Here is a 22,748-nt window from a genome sequence, read left to right as displayed (position 1 = left end):
CTTCCCAGATTCCCTCATCCTGTGATTGAGCAGGTGGTCTCCCTGGCACACAGGTCCTCTCACAAAAGGAAAGGCGCTGCCCATGTTTAATACATGACTGCTGGGAACAAGTTTAGAGGAGCCACTGCCTGTGTCAGAAGGCAAATGAGACCAATCAACTTGTGAGCTGCTGAGTGACACTGAGAGTCCTGCCTCTGAAAATTTTGTTATTTTTTCCCCTCAGCCTACTTCAATTGTTTCCACAACTTGGTCACAGACTGGGAAAAGTTGCCAGAGATCGACAGGCACGTCCCACAGCCCGAAGCAAGCTCCTCTGTGCTTCACTAAGTCACACCGGGGTAAGGAAACTCTCTTCTGTGTAATCTTTTATATCTTGCAGGAAGGCATGCTGTAGCTGTACTTTTCTACAAAAAACTCCTCTACTCAAATTAACAGCTGGTTTTAACTGTTTATCAAAAACATGGAAATACAGGCATTGTAGCTCTGAGTCAAAGATATACTGCTGTGCAGGGAGTCTTTCAGCAACAGTAAAGGCAACATAATTTCCTATATGTTCATAGGACACCAGCTGTCCTTGGGTAGATGATTTATACAGGTGGTATTGCACAAGAAGGTGAGAAGTTTCATCATGTTTCTCGCACCTTTGTCTTTCCTTTTACATTTAATACCTTTTGGTTGTTTTTTCTTTTGTCTGTTTGGTCTTGGTTTTTAATCCAAAATCTACAATGAGAATAATTATCCTAAAGTTTTGTAGAGGCATTCTTTTTCCCAAAGGTGCCTATTCACAGACCAGCAAGGGTAAAGAAGCTCTTTCACCATTAACTCTGTAAAACATTTTTCTGATCTAACACATTGAGAGAGCAAACCTTTTTTTGCTGTATGATGAAAAAATTATCCTTAATTAAAAAATTTAAGTGATATATAGCACTACTAGATCTGAAATTATACCATGTTACTCTAAGTGCAGTTCAAGCTACGGAATCCATGTAGTGTTTTTGCTTTGACATCTATTAAAATTTTATTTTCTCTTGTTGTTCATTGTAACTAACACAGCACTAGATTGCTTCTAATAACTGAGAAATAATTTCGCTAGGATTTGTAACATGATGAACTGAATTTCAAATGCAAAAAAGAACCCGTTTATTTCTAAGGGAAGTGCAGACATGTTGTACAATGCAATACAATCCCAGCTTTAAAATCACTGAAATAAGGTGCACCTCAGAGAAACATTTCACATAGAGAATATTCAATATTTACATATACAAATATTTTAAAAAGAAATGATTCTTGAATATGTATGTCTCTAAGGTACTTGTGCTCCGTAAAATTATGTCTCCCCTTTGATCAATTCACACCTTACTACTTATGTCTACATATGGTTATAGAAGAGACAAACCTAATATAGACCTGTAATTTTGTGAGGTGTGTTTTCCCTGTCGATGAACAGAGATACACGTAATTCCTTTTCCTAGTGACTGGCAGGCATCAGGCAAAGATAGATCCAGGTGCTTGGTTTTGTGCTCAGCAGCCTTGTGCCATTTTTGAATATTCAAGAGAGAGAAATGTCTGGACATGCTATAACTTCCAAGGCAAACAATCTGGTACAGAGTTCTCTAGAAGTTGTTTTCAGTAGGCAGAAGCAGCACTTCAGACCTCCCAGTGCCTACAAAGTGCAAGAAGATTCTGAGACAGATTTTTTCCAAGGCTGAAGTTAGACATAAAATGTATTTTTAAGTGAAGAGAGGAGTTAAGGTATATTCTACCACCCAGAGAATCTTTCTCTTCTACCACAAATATTGTATATGCAGACCTTTAAAAATACCCACATAGATTGAGCATACACACCGACACTTAACTGCTGTAGGCAGCTCTTCCCTGGAAGCTGGAATGCACCCTACAGCTACAGCAGGTCAGCTGCTCCATCATCTCAATTTTATCTGGTTAGAGTTCAGTAATTTAATGTGGGTGAGAGAGTGGCTCAGCTGTTAAATTAAATTTTAAAATTTCACACTTATAACATCCCATGTCACAGACATCCAAACCCTGAGACACAACCTACAGTCATGACAGAGACGTGCTACAGGACAGGTGAAAAGTGTTACAAATCAATGTGAAATTAGGCATTTAATTTACAGCAGAAAATTTTCTGCCTTTTTTTTTTTCTTGCTACTAATTTGTCAAGACAACAGCACAATTGTTATTTAAGAGAGATTCAAATTCATGTATTACCACATTTTTATTTTAAAAGCTGCATTTATTTCTCACCCTCTGAGGAAGTTAGTTCCTCCATACAACAGGAAACTCACTGAAATCATCAGTTTGTAACTGGTAAAGATGATTTTCACAGCTTTTGCAGACCATCAGCAAACAAAAATGTATGGGATACATATACAGAACTACAACAGCACCTTTTTGTTTGCTTTAAGAATAATTTGATTTAGGAATAGAAAAGTAGCCCAGCTGGAGAAAAAAAAAATCCCACAGGGAAGTAAAGTTCTGCTCCCTTAAACTACAAGACACTTTAGAACTGAAGATTGCTTTTACTTTCTGGAAATTGAAAAAAGGCTAAACAGGACCTTCCTGGCATCAAGTAACCTTGCAGAACTTAAATTTATCTATTATATCCTTCTCAATCAATGTCATATCATTGTTCCCTGACGTGCTAGAAGGTTAAAAACAAAACTTGCAACATCCACTTCCACTTGTACCTTTTATACATGCTAGATGTATCTCAGTTTTTACTTTAATTCAAATTGCACTTAGACTATTTCCTATTAAATGGACTATGAACCACCATAGCTAAAACTCAACATGAAACAACTTGTTAAGTAATCAGTGACTGCAGCAGAGCATGGAGTTCATTTCCTAAAAGAAATTTACTAAGTAAAAGGCAGATCACATCAACAGACTGGAACTGGTATACAGTTGTTTTATGTCTTACTTTGAACCCATGAGTATGGAAACTGAAGAACCTCCCTGCAGCAGTTGCAGGGAATTTAACCAACCTAAAAACTAGCCCAAAGCACTGGCTCCCAGGCTACTCTAATGGACCAGCACACATGTAAGTCCCAGTTATCCACAAGGTGATAAATTTCAAAACCCAAAATGACTGGTGTGTTCAACTATTCATCAGTGTAGTTTCTTGTCACCTACACCGTTCACATTCTTACAGACTTGAAATACAAGTAGAGGCTCTCACTCTTGGTTTTGGTGTTTTAGAACACCAAAAACCTCAAAGCTGCTCAGAAGGAAGATTGTAGTAACAAGGAATTTGTAAGAGAGAGAAAAAAAATAATCTGAAGTGTGAGTCTTCCCCTATGCTCTCTGAAACCCACAGGACATTTCAGTACAAAACAAACAAAAGGTAAAGAGAAAGATAAAATGAGTTTGTTTTTCCTGTTACCAGCACTTCTCAAACTACAAGCTGAACTGTCACTTCTTTCCCCATCCCAAGGAAATGTTGTCTCCATATGACTGAAAAATGATATTACATGCCACAAGTCAGTGCCTAAATCTTTAATCAACATAACTTTATAGTACTTTTTCCATCACTATGTTCATGGTTAGTAAGACTATTTTTTTCAATGGATAAAAGTGTATTACTGGGGTTTTGGGACATATCATTTTAAAAATCTATGCAACAGATTTATGCAACATAATTTCAACAGCCCCTCAGGGCTTCACTTGGTCATGTGGAACTGCAAGAATTCAAGTATTCCACTGATATCACTGCTGCATTTAGTGAACATATGACAGGAGACAGGCTGTGGCATTTCCAAGGGAGCCAAATTTATCCCGTGTGACTTCAAAGGAGTCAATACAGTTGCACCAGGAATGAGCATGGCCCACAGTTTTCACTTTGGTCACATACCCTCTCTCATTGTGAAGGGCACCCAGGAACAAAGATAAAAATAACCTAATACAAATCAGGGAAACAGTCACATGTCAGTGAAGTGGGAAGCAATAATTGTGATCAGTGACTCATTCTGAAGTACGGGGTATAGGGGATTCCCTACATAGTAACATACAGGGTCAACCACCAGATGTCTTCCTGCAGATTCCCTCTGTGCATAAGAAAAGCCTTGCACATCCATTAACAGCACCTATAAAACAAAACTGCACAGCAATGCAGCCAACTGCTCCTCTTGTGTGATTCTCAGTCTTATCACAAGTCACACTTTGTGACTCCTAAAAGAAATATTAAATATAAATTGCCCTTTTGCTGCATGTTTGTTTCAAGAAGTGGCGTGTGCATGCCCAATTCTTCTTTATATTGGCCTAAAACACCAGGGACTGAACAGCAAGAGAGCAGCTACTATTTGTGACAATGACCAGTCTTTGTTTCTGTATAATTATTTCCCAAGCTGTCCATTTTGACCTTGATAGCCTGTATGCAGCTGTGTTACTGAATCTGCTTCTCTTTTTGCACACTTTAGGTGGGTGACAGCACCATGGAGGATTAACAAGCAAGGTATGTGTTTATTAGCTGAACCTGAGCACTTGTAAAGACAAACTTGTTGAAATACAGAGAATTGGCTTCCTTTGTTTACAAGAAAACTTACCCCACAGACAGGAGGTTAAACACCACATAGATGTTTCAAAAACTTCCAAAAACATATCAATTATTAAATCAAGAAACTCAATCTATTTTGTCCTCTCCTCATCCCTTCTCTACAATGTCTTCTAGACGTATGATGTATAGAGACTTTAACCTATGCTACCTTCCACTTTTTAAGATCCTTTTGCATCCCCTTCTGGTCATGTATGTCTAAATATCTATTCTGGCCTTGCATCTGTGATGCCCAACCAGATAATATTGCTTTTTATGGAAGTACTTCAGAGCCCCAGGGCCTTGCCCCTTGAGTCATGCAAGTGAAACATATGCAGCAACACTGCATATGTTTCACTTTCACTCCACAGTTCAGGTGGCAGCACGAGTGCAGTTACACCTAATGCAGTAGAGTTGCATTAGTTCCTCATGAAATGGAATTTACATTTATTCTGCATGTGCACAAGTACACATTGATGCTGTTCGAATCATTCTGTGGGCTCCAAGAAAAAAAAAAATTAGGAAAGATAAATGTTGCTGCAGCAGGTCACACACAGCCCAAAGACCAAGACATACACACATCTCACACTGAAAAAATGACATAAAATGCTCTGATGAAGTCACCCACAGGAAATGATGTTCTCTGAGCAGTGTCTGTCACAGAAGCTAGTTACACAAACTCCTCTCTATCCATGTAAATCCATTTGTGGTTCATCTACTGGGACTTGTCTGCAAGAGGATAAATAGTCTAATGCACTCCAGCCTGTACTGGGCTGGGTGAATGAATATGAATTCAGAATTCCTGTGCATGTCTTGCTTTTACTGCACTTGGGACAGACCATGACTAGTAAAGAGCTAAGCAGAATATACTTGGCAAGCATTTTAACTGCTTAAATAGATGAAAACAGGTACAGGAAAAAGTCAAACAAAGATGAAAAACTGTAGTCACTACAAGAGTGTATTCTGGTGTATGTTTTTTCCACAATAAAGTAAAGATCAACTACAGCTCAAAAAATCATAACAAAACCTGAAGTTCAGTTTGAGAAGGAGATGTCATTACATGGAGGCCTCTGAGGGTATTAAAATAACCATGTGCAATCTGATTGCTTTTGAAAGTCTCTCTTTAAATACCAACACTGCCACTGAAAACACATGCATTCTGTTCATACAGTAACACTTCACTCTACAGCCCAACATGAAAGGATTAAAAAAGAAAGAATCTGAAAGAAACTTTTGTTTCCTTTTAAGGTTTTTCCATTTTAGCCACATATAAAGACAAATTCATGGGCAAAGTATCTCTGATTCAGGCAGGATCATCATGTAATTTGGGCAGCAGACATCTAAGCAGTTGTTTTCCTCTACGTGGCATATATAATTTCACTTATTTCCAGGAAAAACAAAATTAAGTGCTGATAAGGAGAGGCCTTCTGTGAAATATACGAACACAATATAAATTCATAAAATGTTTAGGGGTAAGTGCAGCTTTAGGAACAAAGTCTGACAGATCATCATCATTATTTTAAAAACCAAGTTTTCATATTATGACAGCACCTATATTCAGAATCTATGAGCTAAACCAGCATATATCACAGCCAGCTTCTTGTCATGGAAGGTTTTTACAGGAGGGTTTTATGTTGCAACGACTTATTTGGAGTTTTAAAACAATTGACACCCTGTCCTTCCATCTGCTGCTAAAAAGGAGGAAAAATACACTTTAAATGTAACACTCACTTAAAAGACAAAGTTGAGTAAATGCTTTGTTTTGCTCCTCACAGCAGTGCTCTGCCTTTGCACCAATGTTCGTAACACACTGTCCAACATGCATAAAAAAAAGATTTAGTCCTTACTCTGTCTTGTCTGTTGAGAAGTATATTACTGAAATTCCCAACAGTGGCGATGCATTTGGTTTTAACTGCCCACCATAAAGTACTTTTTCTTGGGATCAAAATACATCAACAAGAATTCTTTTCCTCCCTTCCAGCAAAAGGTACTGGTAAATCAGGTTATCATCTGCCCTGTCAGTAGCAGCCAGCAGGACTATCCAGATCTACTGGCTGAAAGGTCTGTGACCCTACTCTTATCATCAAGCCTTCACAAGTGCTTGAACAAATAAAGCAGAGAGGTGTGTGTAGAAAGGCAATCAGCCACAGCCTTTTCAGAAACAGTGTGAGATAGAGAGCTTAGGATCTAAAGCAATAATCTGGTCAAAACCCAGATATCCACAATTTCCATAGTACAGTTATTCATCACTGCCAAGAAGCAGGTGCTCAGTACTCTTCAGGAGGAGAAGCATAAAACAACACAAATCTAAAATTAAAACCTCAAAATTTTAAAATCCTGTTTTACCCTAAAAACACTGTTTTAAAGCTCTAAAAAGTCTGAAATAAACAGATTGCTTTTACAATCTCTATTTACACTCAAAAACACTTCTGCACTTCTAATTCTCTGCTTTCCTGCTTTCCAGCTCCACAAAGACTGTCTAAAACAAAGAGAAGATATTAGGCACTTTGAACTGTTCCTGACCACTGCTCTTCTTTCCTGCACTCCTAAAACCTCTGATTTGTGCCCTCTGCTTTCTTGTTGCCATGGAGAAGGTCCAACACATGACCCGCTCCGCTCTGAGGAGAGCCTCAACTATTGAGGTCAACCCACAAGCACGCCAAAGGCTCCAAGAGCTCTTTGTGAATTTCTGCCTGATTCTAATCTGCCTCTTGCTGATCTGTATCATTGTGATGCTTCTCTGAAGTTCCAGCACCTCTCTGCCCTATCCTCTAGGAAAGTCATCCCAGGGGGAAGAGACCTACACGTGCAACTCCCAGTGCAAGGATCCTCATGTGACAGGGGCTAGCACTTGGACTAGAGAGTGTGCCAACCAGTGCTCTGTTATCTTACTGCCTGCTCATGTATTAAAAACACATTTTCTGCGCAGAAAAGTGTTTAGACCCTGTAGTTACTAAGTTGTGCATCACTCAATTTGTCTGTCTCAACCAAGAGATGTCTTTACTACAAGGGGTAAATTATCAATAAATCAGACTATCTGCTCTGATCAGTAACAGCCAGCAGCTGGTAAATTCACAGTTTCAGTCAGATAAACACCATCATCCCTTTCTGGGGGCCTAAGTGTTTTTAGCTTTCTCTGAAAATCTTTAAGCCCTTGGAAGGGTTCCAAATTTGGACCATGCCTACCCAAAGAAGAGCTTACAGGTACACAGCCCTCAACCCATCCTGGGAAAATTTCTGCTCTGCTTAGTTCAAAGTGCTGCATCTCTGCATTACCAGCTGAAGGCATTCAAATTGCTTTAGTGTTTTTCAAAGGAATAAGAGAACAAACCAAAAATCTCTTCTAAATCAGAAAAGAAAAATTAACTCATATGTTTTACTCCCTATTTAAGGGATCTTATATATGTGACATCTGGCAAGATTTTTCATTCTGTTTTGCAGGAAAAAATTGATGCTACAATAACTGAAATAAAAAATATTGTTTTCCATTGCCATTTGACTGACATGACAACTGGCACAACTTGGGTTCTCAGAGTTCTTAACATTTGCCTTCAGACAACTTAATTAAGGCCTGTTCTTATGTATGTAGTAATTTCCTTAGTTTAAAACTACAAAAAACTTGGAACTTGCCAATGTCACATGAGGTGGCTTACACCTGATATGGCAAAGAGAAAAGTCTAGGTCATCATTACTGTTGTGACTGAAGTGTATCCATACAAATGTAAGTAGCATCCCCATCTTCAGCTGCAAATTCCTGCTAGAGAACATGCAAGTACTTTCCTAAAATAAATGACAGATTAAAAAGTTCATTGTAAACAGTTATGCACAGGAGGGAAAAGCACTGAAGAAATATCTTTTCAACATGTAAACCATAGGCTATACACATAAAAGATGACACTTCTGCTCCAGAAATTGTGAGTAACAAGACTGAGTAGAAGACTTCCAACCCTACTTACATGTTGCTGGTAAGCAAAAAGCTGATTAAGCAAAATCCCCAGAAATTTGACACTTTTCAAATTTAAAGAAAGCTTAAGAATCAACAGAAGTCAGACAGACATCCATTTTTTAAAGAGATATTCTTCTATTCCATTCTATGTAAGCATTCTTATTAATGAATACAGAAAATCAAAACAAGTTTGTCTGGTATTCTGCCTTTAAGACTTAGTATTTCATGAGTAGAAGTTTCATGAGTAGGAAGGGAAGAAATCTTTGAAAAAACTCTATATTCAATGGAATGCAAGCAAAACCAGTGGTGAATTTCCTATCTGGTGAGTAGGTATGTTGTGACCAGACTCTGGAGTAAGGTTACCCACTAGAGGAAATTAAGATGGCTACTTGTATGAGGATTAGGGTGAGCACTGGTGAGACTGGCAACACACCCCCACACCTGCAAGTTAGTATATGAGCATTACTGATTTGAGCTGTCAGTGTAAATCTCAATTTCCCTTTCATGCATTCTGACAACTCTCACAAACACAGATTTTAGCAAGCATATTTCCCCTTTTAATCCTTCTTGCTTTTCTTCTCTTTTTGAATCTGTATTTTTGTGATGGATAGAGTTTCTAGCTTTAGTTTGCTTTGGATGTGTTTCAAGAGACTTCAACCAGAAATAGACAGTTTTACAGTACTGAAAACCTGCTGAAGAAAGAAGTGTTAAGAGTAAAGCATCAGCACTGCATTCTGAGGACATGTTTGGGTTAGAGGTTTCACAAGCCAATAATTTAAAGGAGTCAGAGTAAAGCATTGCTAAAAAATGTAGCCCAATAAAAACAAACCCTCCAATTTCCTTTTATGTACCTGAAAATCTGTAACTTATTTCAAAACAATAACCAAACAAGAACAAAACCAAGTTATCAATAAACTGGAAGCCTTACTGCTATTTTACAGCAATGCAGATATATTGCATACACTGTATGCTTCATTTGTGTCTTAGGCTTCTGTTGATTAAAAAATCTGTCACTATCCTCTATTTCACCAAATGTTAGCCAAACCTAGAAATTTCAAAAAAACCCCATTTGAACATGATACAATCTTCTTTGTAGACTTACACAAGCTTTAAAAATAATTTCTATAGTATTTTTACTTAATAAAAGGACTGCTTGAAAAATATTAATGCATAAAATATTTCCAATTGTTTAGAAAGAAGCATCCATTCTATTACTTATTAAAGTTATGTGAAAAGAAGCTAGCTCATCACACAGCTTTCTAATTCTCTAAATCTCTATTTATTCTGCTTTGCAGGTCACTCACATGCACCTGATTCCCACTCAGGAGCTAGTGCTTGTAACTATTCCTAATTAATTTTCTGCAAATGTAATCAAAAAGTTTACCACTTTTATGAGTCATAATAAAAACTGCGAACATGTACAGCACGTAGCTTGGATTAAGTTTTTAATTCTCTGCTCCACTCCACCCAAGCCTAAATCTTTTTCCTAAGGTCATTTTACACACTAATAGTGAATAAAGACAGCTAAACAGGCAACCACCTGGTATTATTCTTCTTCCAAAGAAAAATTACCCACTTCCACAACAATTTTAAACTGGGAAGGAGCTGAATCAGGAACCATAATATACTGGTTTTAAAGATGTGTTTCCTCAGCCAGCTCCTCAGCAAAAAATGATACAACAACAATTGATTTAATAATTGAATAGTTGCTATTATTCTCTGTGTGAAAACATGACCCACTTACAAACTGAAACTTTGCTCTGACCAAGACTAGTCAGAAGGTGTTTTAGAAGGCAGCAGATACTTTCAGTTCTTTAATAACTGTTCTACATCAATTTAGCAACAACTTCCCTTCCTGGTACTGGAAGGGAACCACTCATTGGACAGACAAGAGTGAACAGCCTTAAATAAAATCATGCACACAACATGCACAAAATGCTTGTACAAAAAATTTGTATGTAAGTTATGCTACAACTACACCAATGGCCAATGATATAACTAGGCCAGTGGTATCCTGGCATGCATTAGGAAGAGCTTTCCCAGCAGGTCAAGGGAGATGATCCTGCCCCTCTACTCCACCCTAGTGAGGCTGGAGTGCCATGGGCTCCTCAGTACAAGAGTGACATGGAGCTCCTGTAGCAGGTCCAGCAGAAGGTGACAAAGATCATTAAGGCACTGGAGGAATACTTCTGTTAAGAGCAAAGTCTGAGGGAGCTGGGCCTGTTCAGCCTCCAGAAGAAGTGACTGAGAGAAGGGACCTTATCCATGTCTGTCTGAAAGGGGTGCCAAGAGGATGGAGCAAGGCTCTGCTGGGTGCTGCCAAGCAACAGGACAAGAGGCAATGGGCAGAAACTGATGCCTAGCAAGTTCCTTGTGAATGTGAGGAAGAATTTCCAGTGGAGGTAGCTGTGCACTGGAACAGGCTGCCCAGAGAGGCTGTGGAGTCTCCCTAATGGAAGATGTTCAGACACCACCTGAACACAATCCTGTGCCATGTGCTCTAGGATGACCCTGCTTGAGCAGGAAGATGGTAGGACCCATTGACCTTATCCATTCTGGGATACAGACAGAACAATAATCATAAAAAATGTACACACTTTTTAATGTACACTGAAACTAACTATATCCTCTCTGCCAAAATTAGAGCAGAGTAATTGAACACATTCATTTAGAGAGTGTTCCCATTTATATTTGGAAGCATATAAACACACTATAGATTACAGACCACATACCTGTATTTGTACAGCTATTAATGAATAGTGCCTAGGAGAATACAATTGGAAATTTTTTGTGTAAAATCCTGCAAGATCCAGAGATGTCTTATTTAATAACAAATGTAATCATTTTAGCTTTGATCTCCATGATAAAAAGTAGGGAAAAAAAAGAAGAAAAAAAACAAACCAAAACCCGGAACATATCTATAAGGATTCTTTTGAGAACTGATGCTATCCTCAATAAGAACCCTGGTAATTTAAATTAATTAACACAGGCCCTATATTTACTGTAGTAATATCTAATTGATTGCTTTATAAGCTTTTTCTTTTTTTTAAGGCAAAATTATGCCAGAAGTTACACCTTTGTATCAAATGCAAAACTGTAAAATACTGCCCTCTTGTGATCCTCCCTAAAAATGTAGCTGATTATTAAAAGCAAGTTTTGGCCACTGTCGGCAGTATTAGGGTTGAGTGGGTTTATATGTTCCTTTCACTTATGTATATATATTTCTATAAATAAACCCCAATTGTTAAGTTATTAATGTTATCTTAAAATAAGTAATTGCATATGTGCTATTAAAAGCACTAAGGACACATCCTCTGCCAGCTCCATCCAGATTCTTGGTAAGGCATATGCAAGACTGCAGTGGGCCTTAGAAAGCACATTGCCAGCTAAACACGACTGCAGTGCACGATGCCAAACCCTAGAAGGGTAGGAAATACTTCTATTAACAGATAGACATTTTGCCCAGATAAGAAAGCAGGGGACAGAGGGGTTTTTCAGCTATAGAGGTATTTTAGAAGTAAATTTTCAACAGTCTGTTGCTGAAAGAGACTAAGTCTTGAGAACATTCCTTCTTTTGAAAATTCGATGGGCCTGGAAAGTACCATACACATTAATAAAGTCAATGAAGTGCCAAACTGTATAAGAAAATTCAAGTCCTTCCTCCAATTATTAGTTTTTCAGAAATTCTTCAGTACTGGAATGAAAGTTATCATTAACCTTAATTTTATTTCATTTTATTTTTAAGGTATTTGAGAAAAAAGGCTTACTGGAACATCCAGAATACTTTTCCAGAAAAAAAACCCTAAACAACTGTCCATTTTAAGCATACCATTTTTTTCTTAAGTGGCAGAAACTAAAAACCAGGGGAAGAGCTATGGACACAATGAAATTCATGTTAACCTACACAGCTTACTAATGAAGGAGCAGGCCTAAGCTACAATCAAGAGTCTGCTGCAGGCACAAGAGGGCAGACTGATGCACATTATGGATCTTGCCAACAACAGGGGTCTCAACCTGCTACTTAACTTTCTGCTCATTGTCTTGGTTCTAGTGCTCGCATTTATCCTTGTGAAGCTGATGTGAACCTCTGCAAGGCTCTGCTTCCTTCTCAGATTTCACCCTGTGGATTTTGCAATGATAATGTAGACACTTTAGACTACCTGAATCTAAGTATGTGAAGACGGCAGAGGCTAAAGTATCTGACAGTTACAGAGAATGTGTGCACACCCCAAATTTATCAGAAAGCAATCCTAAGAGCTGTGCACAAGCTGTGCACCTGCCACTGAGTGAAGAAAGCATCTACAGCCTCACTGAGTGCCTGAAGAAACCCAAGAATGCATCAGCAGCTAGTGCAGTTTCTCATGACTACAGGTGATTGTTATTTAAAGACCTACAAATTATTTGCAGCACTCAAGGAACATAATTTCTGCAAAAAGGGGGCAGCAGAACTCAAATATTTAAAATGGGATTTCTGTAGAACATATATTTAATGGGAAATGACAGCAGGAAAGCAAACCAAAATGCCAGCTTTGAGTTGACAGCACACATCAAATTACCTGTGGAGAGAAAAGCACAGATGCTGTAAATGGAAACAAAGGTATCCCTGAAAAGCAGCTTGCAGTAGCAGAGATGGGGATAAGTGAAGGTCAAATATGAAAACATTATTATTATTTAGACCTTTTTTGACCACCTGTGGTTCACTACAACACCTCAAAAGCCAGAAGCCTTCTGTTAAACAGCATATCAAAAGAAGCACATGTCAAAACAACTGAATAACAAAGGGCCATTATCCAGGGTTATCATAGCTCTTGCCTTAGCAGCAGCACATACACCAGCAGTAGGCACAGCTGCACAAACCCAAGATGCACTACAGCCTCAGTAAGCGGATTTACCACTTATGCACAGGTCAAGTGAGCAGTGTAGGAGCCCTCCAGTCGTATTTGAGAGACCACTTGTTACTTGCCAGTGCCATCATCAGTCCATAGCCTGTCCTCACCTCTAGGCATGCAGCAAAAACTTCTTGCAGGACCTTCTTTTGTGGCTCTTTACAGAGTGATGTAGTTTTCCCACAGGGTCCTGGGAAGGAGAGTGACCAACAGGAGCACACTTCTGTTGGAATGATTTTCCAGCAGGCAGAGCTAAAAACTTGAGAAGTCCTGGGAAAGGATGGGACTGGAAGCAGATTTTCATCCATCACACTAAAGCCAAACAACTTTCTCTTAGCATCTCACTCTCCCAAGTGAAACACAGAAACCAACCACAAGAACCACCAAGTGTGCACCAAAAAATATATATCATACAGTAGAATTGTTGCCATAGATATGCATATTAATACACATGCATACGAGGCAGATGTTGTTTTATGGATGGGGGAAGCCCCAGCTCCAGCTTCCTACTGCCAACAGCACATCCCTGATTCAGCACATACACTGCTGAGTGCTGAGTGTATTATAGAACTGATCTGTTCGTGTTCACACCCAGAACTCCCATATCATCACTACTGTTATTCAGTTATCTGCAAGAGACTCATCTAAAGTGGATCTATGAACAGACTTTTCACAGGAAAAGGCATACTGCTGTGAAAAGCTTAAGGAAGTCCTGCCATTAGTAAGCATCCACATTCCACTCTATGCTACCTGCTCCAAAGCTTACAGAGAATTAGTGTGCTGGTTTTATCTGGAACAAAGTTAATTTTCTTCATGGTATAGTAGTTAGCATGGGACTATGGATTGGTATAAGTACAAAGTGCAGCTACTAGGAAGGAAATTGCCTCTACCCCAGCCAAACCAGCACAATGGCCTAGAGTAGCACAGATAGTTAAAACAAAAGTTTTTTTCTCACCTGCTCTGAAATATGTGCAATAACCATTTGAAATGGCTTCTGCAAACTACATACCCATAGTTTTTTTAAGTTGATAGTTATAGTAGTATGAATTCCAATCTGTTTGCATTTAAAGCAGAAAACTTTGCACAGCTATATTACAATAAGCAATCATTTATTTTTAAAATCTTGAAATAATCTGCTTTAAAAAAAAATCCATAAATTTATATACCAGAGATACATGTGGCAATGGTTACACAGTTTTGCATTACTGAGGAGAATTCCTGTTGATGCTTGACATAGATGGTTCAAAGCACACCAAAACCATCATAACAAACAGGAAACCCACTCTAGCCCAAAGCAGAATAAGAACAGTTTTCCCAACAAAATGGTTATTCACTGCTTGGGACTACCCAAAGCTTATTGTCTACATGAGCTTCTCTATATTCAGAAGTTTCCCTATCTTAGGGAAACCACTGTGACACCACTGGGTCCTGACAAAACAATAAAATCACATATTCCTTTTTAATTAATTGAGGAAGATGAGCCTGCTGCCACCAACGTGCACATATTTCCAGATCAAAAATTACATACCAAGGAAATCTGTGAAAAACTTTTCTGTCAGAGCATGGAGAAACAATCCCCAGATGCAATCCTAGAAGCCTCCTTTCAGCCAGCAATGAACATGACATAATCCTCCACAAATGCTGAAAAACACTGCTGAAACTGAAGCATTTTCCAGAGGTGACGTATAAAGCAGACAAAGTTACCAGCTAACCAATGCCAAGGCTCTTTTTGCAATCAAGCACAGTCCAAGTTTGGTTTCTGATCATTTGCTAGCACTCCAGACTGAACTGCAAGCACGTTATAATGAATGGAATCCCATTTGCTGGGCTACCAACTTCACAGCAAAAGGAACAGACCATAAAAGTTTAGTTATGGCTCACAGTAAAGGAGTTCACTCTGCTAGCTAAAAGTGATAATCCCTCATGTTAAAAAGTTTTCTATTCCTGAAAAATATGGTTTCATCAAAATGTGATATAGGAAAAATGCTGATATTAATAATTTTAATTTTCTGATCTGACAGGATTGTAAAAAAACCGTGGCTTCATTTAAGAATAAAATTCTATGTGGCAACAATGTTATCTGATGAATGTTATGACTTTTCTTTCAATTAAAGTTTTACAGTTTTGTTTACCAATTTTTAGATATGCATGCAGTTTACTTTCTTCCTTTTCTGCTTTGCAACAAAAATTGTTCTAAACTTCTCACTGCATTAAAACTTAATTTCCAGCAATTTTTATATACATGGTATGATCAATCTAGTGTTTTTCTCATTTAAAAAAACCACTAAACCTGGTACATTAAAGAGAAAAGATGCACTTAAGGAATTTCCACCTATTATCTTTGCAATATTCTGATACAATTAAGCACACCATGCAGAAATCATACAGATGCTCAGTACACTGGAACAAAGAGATTCATTCTGTGGTACTTGCAACACCAGACAAAGGTAATATGTAGATATGCAACCTTCTGAAGCTTTCCTTCTTATTTTATGATTTCCAACAATTTTAAAGACATGCTTTCATTTTAAATCTAATTTTTAGACTAGCACACAGCATGTACCTACATGCATTCAGATAATAGGATATATAGTAGGATGAGACTTTGATTGCTTTTGCTTGAAAATTTTGAAATGCCATTGCTTGAAAACATAGAGCCTTTTAATTTAGATTTTATGGCCTCCAAGTTCAGTAAATGGGAAATGTTGCTGCATATTATAAGCAATTGTTGTCTCTTAATACAGTCCTTATCACACATTTCCTTATTCAAAGATCAGCTGTATATTGAAAACAATTAAACAAGTATATGGTGAAATATAAATTCTGCATGGAAACTGTTTTCATTAAAGCAATATTTCTTTGGTTCAGTGCATAAACTGAACTCCATATTCTGAAGAACTTTTAAAATCTGTTCCTAGGAAATGCGTAGGAGAATGTTTATTTTCAAAAAGCATACATTAAATAACTTGCATTAGCTAAGGAAATGAATGTTCACATGCAACTCCACGATGTTACACAAATACCAGAGACCAGATTCTCCTTGGAGATTTATTTCTGAAATGTGCAAACATCACACTCACATCACACCCACTACTGAAGGATGCAAAAAGAGGTATTCTGTTGTTTCACAGCACATTTTCTGCAACTGCAAACCCGACCACATCCTGAACGACAATCACAATGCAGGTGTAGGTCTTCTACCCAACACTCTGAGCTTCCCTTACAATGCATAGGAACATTTATTTTACAACCCAAGGTTTACAACTGGAATGGAAAAGCCACATGATAGGGATTATAATTTGGGGAGCAAAGTATAAGAAAAAACACTGAGTTCATTCAACTTCAGACTAAGGAAGCAGAGAATCTTAAACTCGAAAGTAATTAACATTGGAACAGCTTTTGAGGGGTGTTACATTATACTTTCCATTAGTCTTCAGAGTAAACAAATAGAAAGCTTGTTTGATTTTACAAAAATCTACTCTGAATTAGCGTTTTCTATGGTTAACTGTCTGTATTAGTCTGTGAGGACATAAAAACTTATTTGCATTGTGTATTATTAAGTCCAACAGCTGTCCCTGAACCACCGGTCCTCAAAATCAACTCAGAAAATTGCTGCTGTCTATTCTTGTTTCATTAGTGATAGGCTGGAAGAAGGGGAGACTACAGAGTGCAGCTATCTTAAAGATGCACAAAGCAGCTCTAGATTAACAGTTGAAAGCAAAGTTTGTTGTATTCTCTGTTTATGGCAATAGTAGTTTTAAAGCAAAATAATGATAAACTAATTTTTTCAGTCCTAGAAAAACCACTATATTTCCATCAGAATATATAAGTATTAAAAGCAAAAAAGCAAAAGAGCAAAAGTAGTCCTCACAAAAGGAAAAGAAAAAAAAATTATATAGACCTGTGGCTTTTGCCCCTTTTATAAATCATCAGCTTCCTGTGCAATATATTGGTATTGCAGTTTTCTTGGCTTCTCAGAAACAATAAAATACCAGTTCCCAGGTACACATGATCTCTGAAAAAAGGCCACAGCAGAATGATGCTGAGGTTTCTTTAAAAGACAAGACAGGAAGACCCATTCTCATTTCTTCATTGCTTCTGGCATCTCTCCTCCTTACAGGTGTAACCTCTGTCAAAAGCACAGGAGGGCAGGGAAGGACAGCAGGGGATGCCTCTAAGAGCCCAAAGTGCTCACTGCTCTTGCACATGCTTTAACCTTCACCGGGTCCTACTTCTCAACCACATCTCACTTGAGGACACAGAACAGATCCCATTTCAAGGCCCAGCAATATGACTCCAAATCATGCCAATGGAAGCGCTTGCTAAGGGCATAAGGAATTTCTTCCACAGAGATGTAGAAGTTACAGGTGAAAAAAAAACAAAAAAAAAACAAAAAAAAACCAAAAACCCAAAAAAAAAAAAAAAAAAAAAAAAAAAAACCCACCAAAAAAAGCCCAACCAAAAAAAAAGCCCAACCAAAAAAAACACCCCACAAAACAAAACAATCCAGTTTTAGGCAAAATGTCAAATCTCAAAAACCTGGAAAGGTGCAGCACTGGTTTCGAATCTAAGCCAAAGATAAATAATGCTTGTGTTCCCCCTGCTGGCTCTGTCCTCCAAACACAGCTCAGTAGCAATGCCTGCATGGATGAAAGCTTTTGAGTAACTGTAATAACACACACAGGGCTTCATCTCTTTCAAACACTTAACTTTGCCTTCATATGTATTTAAACATGATCAGAGGGAGAAAGCACTTCTGAGACCTGAAGAACAAAAACTGGGAGCTCTTTTGATCTAAAGAAAAATAAATTTCTAAAACACCCATCCTAAACAAAGTGCCTTTAAAGGCACATATAAGATGATTAAGAGACCTGTGCCTAAACAAAGTAAATAAGTAAATAACACTTGTGAAACACCATCTGGAGTACTGCATACAGGTCTGGTATCCCCAGCATAAAGAAGAATGTGGAACTATTGGAGGAAGTCCAAAGCAGGCCACAAAATTGTTAAGAGGACTGGAGCACTTCCCCTACAAAAACAGGCTGAGGAAGGTGGGGCTGTTCAGCCTGGAGAAGAGAAGGCTGAGTGGAAACCTCACAGCAACCATCCAGTATCTGAGCCTGCTGGAGTTCCCTCACAGGAACTGTAGTGACAGGATATGGAGCAATGGGTACAAACTGAGAAAGGGGAAATTCAAGGCTGAATATTAGGAAAATTTTTTTTACTGTGAGGGTGGTGAGACATAGAAACAGGTCGCTCAGGGAAGTTGTGGATGTCCCAACCCTGGCGGTATCCAAGAGCAGGCTGGTTGCTTTGAGCCACCTGGTCTAGTGGGAGGTGTCCCTGCCCATGGCAGAGGGGGGTGGAATTAAACTATCTTTAAGGTCCCTTCCAACCCTTAACATTATGTCATTCAGTATATTTAAATCCAGGCACAGTAACCTGATCACAAATCTCACAGACAGCACCACTGGTGGCTGCAGACAGCTACACATCTCAGGTGTTTGGGAAGACTTGAATGAATGGATAGACCAAGCTCACTGATGGTACCCTGCTGTTGCTTCCCAAACCCTCTGTGTGCTCCTCAATGCCACCAGCAGGTGCCAGCTGCATGGAGTCCAGCTGGCAGTGCCCTGGACCCAGCCTCAGCACTGAGCCCGCCTCTGTCACTTCAGTTCTGAGAGGACCCCATCAGGGGCTCCTCAGCAGAGGAGCCTCTGCTCCCTACTGGGGAATTTATATCAGCATCAGAATCTTTGAAGTGCTTAGAGAAAGATGAGGGCTTCTGCAGCAATAACTGGTGGCTAGCTGTAACAGTGTCAGGTTTTTAGACAATTACTATTAGTTTGGCCATATTAATTGGCTCCAAATATCTTCATTTAAAAACCAAACCCAAAAAGAACCCAACCCCATAAAAACCCAACACAACAAAAACTCAAAACACCACCAAAACCCAAAACCAGAGCACCATTATGAGCAAAACTGGATGTTAAGAATCTCTAAACTTGTCATTCTTTCAATCAATATACAACAGGAGGAACAACAAAACTTGAGCACAGCTCTTTGTAAATTACTTCATATACCTCAGGCTGAAGAAAGCAGGAAATCTGAACAAACTGCTAGATTATCTCTGCTGACATAATATCCTAATCTAACCCTAAAACGAGAAATTTATATATTGTAATCCGGGATTTTTCTGTCAAGCCAAGCCAAACTTACTACACAGGTAAACACGAACGTGTAGATTTTAAATGCTGCCTTTCTTCACAAACTGTACTTCCCCATTAGGGGAAAACAGCTGAAAGCTCTTTTCAGCTAACAAAGCTTTGTTTTCAGCTTTGTTAGCTGAAAACAAAGACTGTGAATTGCAATGTTAGAAAGGGTTACTTATCTCTTAAAACTATGTGCTTGATAATCTCAATATCAAAGTATTTCAAGTATGACACATCAACCACACTACCTAACATACTACCTTATTTAAATAAACCAGATTTGTTGACTACTGTTAGTTGATTTTTATTAGTTAAAAAATAAGCAGTAATATTAAACTGAATTCCGTTTTTAAGTGCTAGGCATAAGGAGATTGAATATTCATTCACCCTTGCACGACCCAAGTCATTCTTAATTTGCTGAATGCATAAATGCAGCCTCCTTGTAATCCCTTTCAGATCAAAATACCTTCACATTTCCCCCACTATACAGTTACTCTAAAACTACTAAAAAGGCTATTTGATGAACCTCTTCCTGTGCCCAGGTTCACATGAATACATTAGTCCCGTGCAGACAGGCACAATGAATGAGAGTAAACTGTAAGCAGACAGCAGAAACAAAAGAAAACCCAACAAACAACTAATATTGAGAAACAAGCAACAACAGCCCCATCCAAAGCTTAAAAATACCATCAGCTAGTTAGGAGGACCTGTTCCCTTTCCTGTTTCATTAAAAGCTGCCTGTTACTCCTCAGGTCTAACACAGGATGCCACTTGATGGCAGCAAACACCAAGCTCTGGCCTTACCTGCATAGACTGGTCACCTGGGACTCTAAAGTCTTCAAGCTGCTGCATGTGCCAGGCAGGCACACTGAAGGGCTCCTCAGCAGGCCTGCAGTCCAGGGGATTTGCCCGCAGCTGCTCCTTGAGCCACATCTGAGTCCTCACTGCCGGCTGTATGGGAGCTCCGCTCACAGCCTGCTGTCCCAGTGTCGCGTATCTCTGGCCGAAAGCTTCGCAGCCGCCTGCCGCAGGTTTGCTTTCAGGTAAGGCACTGTAGGTCAGGTCTAAGGCGTGTCTCCTACTTGGGGAATCTGAAACAAAGTCGTCTTTGCTGCACGTTTCAAATTTGTATTTGCAGTCCAGTAGAGAAGATCGTTTTTTGCCCATTTCTTTGTCCTCAATCTTTAGCAACTCCATGCTGTCGTGCAAACAACTTGGCCCATTTGTCCTCAATTGAGGTGGCACAGCTTTGTCCGTACCAGCTCTGTATTCCACCGAATGACTACTTCCATCTTGGCTGAAACTATTTGGTGAGCTGAGTTTAGACAAGGAGGACCACTTTCTTACAGGTCTTGCATCTTTCATGTCAAGAGAATTGTCCAGGGCTCCCTGATTTCTGCCACCTCCTGACCGTACAAAGCTTGTACTCCATTTTGAGCCATCAGACTTGAAAGCTTCCCTGTGTTTGGAAAGTGAAGAGCTGGCACCAGACAGCATCACATGGGCAGTGGGAATAGAAACCAGTGACCGGCTGGGCTTAAATGATGATGTACCACTTGAAGTTGAATGATCTGTGAAGAGAAAATCATTGTGTAAATAAGTGCAACACAGAGCTCATTAACATTAGTTCAGATAGGACAAAATATCAAATTCAAAGTGAAATGCAAAAATAGAAGGAAAGAGGTTTCTTGACAAAACAGGGCCTTCTAGATCATTCTAAACCATGAGAATAGAAACTAATTAAAGTGGGAGATTTTCAAGTTTATTTTGCTCAGAGGTGTCCTGATAACAAAAAGAAAAGCGCACTAAGCATTGGCAACAGAAGCTTCATATAGAATTCTCAGCCTGTGAGCCAAAGAAACCATTGCCAGCTTTTCTCCCCCCCCCCCCCCCATATGCTAAGGAGCTTCTATACCACAAACAGTAGAGGTGTTCAGGAGTCCCAAGACTGGTTCTCCTTCCATCACCCCTCTTCTCATTTCTTGAAGGCAGAACAATTTAATAAATGCACTTGGTAAAATGGCAGTGCTGTAGACAAGCCAGTTTAATAATGGTCACTTGGACAGAGTTTTCTTCCATTCTGGATCTCACCAATTTCCAAGTGCTTCCTGTGCTGTGTTTGGCTGGGAAAGAGTTCATTTCCTCCACAGTACCTGGTAGGGGGCTGTGTTTTGGATTTGTTCTGGAGACTGTGTTGGTGATTTAGGGATATTTTAGCACCTGCTAAGCAGTCCTTACACATTTTCCTGCTTCTCACCCCACCAATGAAGAGGCTGGTGGTACACAAGGAGCTGGGAGGGGACACAGCTGGAAGAGCTGACCCCAACTGAACAAATGGATATTCTGTATTCTATGGCACCATGCTCAGCAATAAAACTGGGGGAAAGCTGGTTTGAGGGGCTGCTGCTCGGGCAACAGACAGCTGGTGGTAACCAATTGTTTTCATTTGCAGCATTTCTCGGTTCTTCTTTCTCGTTACTTTTCTTATAATATTTTTCTTCAGGAAAAGACTCTCAGCGAAAGCAGGGATGGAAATGCACAGAAGAAATGCATCTCCTCTTGTACAGGTAACTCCTTAGCTTAAGGCTGCTGGCTTTGTAACATTCAAGAAAACTAACCTTTGTACTGAACCTTACCCAGAAGCTGAATCTGACACAGCACAAAGTCAGTCCAGCAAAGGCAGCAGTCCCAGGCCTTTTTATATCCAAAGAAAATAAGACCGTATTAGGATTCAAAAAGAGCTGACCTATGTTTTAGGCTATGCAGATTTCTAAGAGTAGAAATGTTACATCTGCAAGAGAAAGGTGAAAGAAATCCCATACATGTGTATCTGTAAAACTTAAAATAGTAAAAAATATATAATAGTATTTAATATAGCATTTTCCATCTAAAATACTGACTTAATATTAGCCATACATGGTTTTAAAACTGAAATTAAAACCAATAATTAGAAATACATTATCTCCTTCATTTATTAGATTACAGACTTATTAATATGTGGTAGATTTTTATTTTTCCTTCTCCTAAATTTAATTAAATTAAAAAATAATTAATTTTAAGATTTAAACTTCTTCACTTCCAATTCTAAACTCGTCAAGCAGATTTGAACTTGGAATGCCACTTATATCCAAGTACAGCTAATGGATGTCTCCAAT

At 38.9% G+C, this 22,748-nt stretch overlaps 2 protein-coding genes across 5 annotated transcripts in view; one reads left to right on the top strand and one right to left on the bottom strand.

Moving 5' to 3' along the window:
• CEP85L (centrosomal protein 85 like) overlaps nucleotides 1-22,748 on the bottom strand; it is a 134,878-nt gene that overhangs the window by 43,384 nt on the left and 68,746 nt on the right. For all 3 annotated transcript variants that reach the window (XM_050972636.1, XM_030235936.2, XM_030235935.2), the window contains exon 3: nucleotides 20,398-21,164. In XM_050972636.1, the coding sequence (XP_050828593.1) occupies nucleotides 20,398-21,164 (767 nt within the window). The remainder of the gene's footprint in view (nucleotides 1-20,397; nucleotides 21,165-22,748) is intronic.
• On the top strand, nucleotides 196-15,567 carry PLN (phospholamban). Of its 2 annotated transcripts, none has more exons than XR_001991083.3 (3): nucleotides 196-338; nucleotides 4,437-4,471; nucleotides 12,241-15,567. XR_001991083.3 is itself a non-coding variant. In XM_018917188.3 (3 exons), exon 3 carries the CDS (start codon nucleotides 7,135-7,137, stop codon nucleotides 7,291-7,293), a length of 159 nt encoding a protein of 52 aa, XP_018772733.1. In that variant the 5' UTR covers nucleotides 196-338; nucleotides 4,437-4,471; nucleotides 7,014-7,134; the 3' UTR covers nucleotides 7,294-7,552. The 2 variants fall into 2 exon arrangements, 1 of the variants encoding a protein (XP_018772733.1); XM_018917188.3 differs by lacking the exon at nucleotides 12,241-15,567 and adding an exon at nucleotides 7,014-7,552.

This window comes from Serinus canaria, chromosome 3 (genome assembly GCF_022539315.1).
Source record: "Serinus canaria isolate serCan28SL12 chromosome 3, serCan2020, whole genome shotgun sequence".
Lineage (NCBI taxonomy): Eukaryota > Metazoa > Chordata > Aves > Passeriformes > Fringillidae > Serinus > Serinus canaria.
The sequence above is the reverse complement of the archived record's forward strand: the minus strand, read 5'-3'. Positions and strand labels throughout refer to the sequence as shown.

Excerpts from the sequence above, each read along its gene's own strand:
- PLN (XM_018917188.3), top strand. The coding sequence starts at position 7,135 with ATGGAGAAGGTCCAACACATGACCCGCTCCGCTCTGAGGAGAGCCTCA.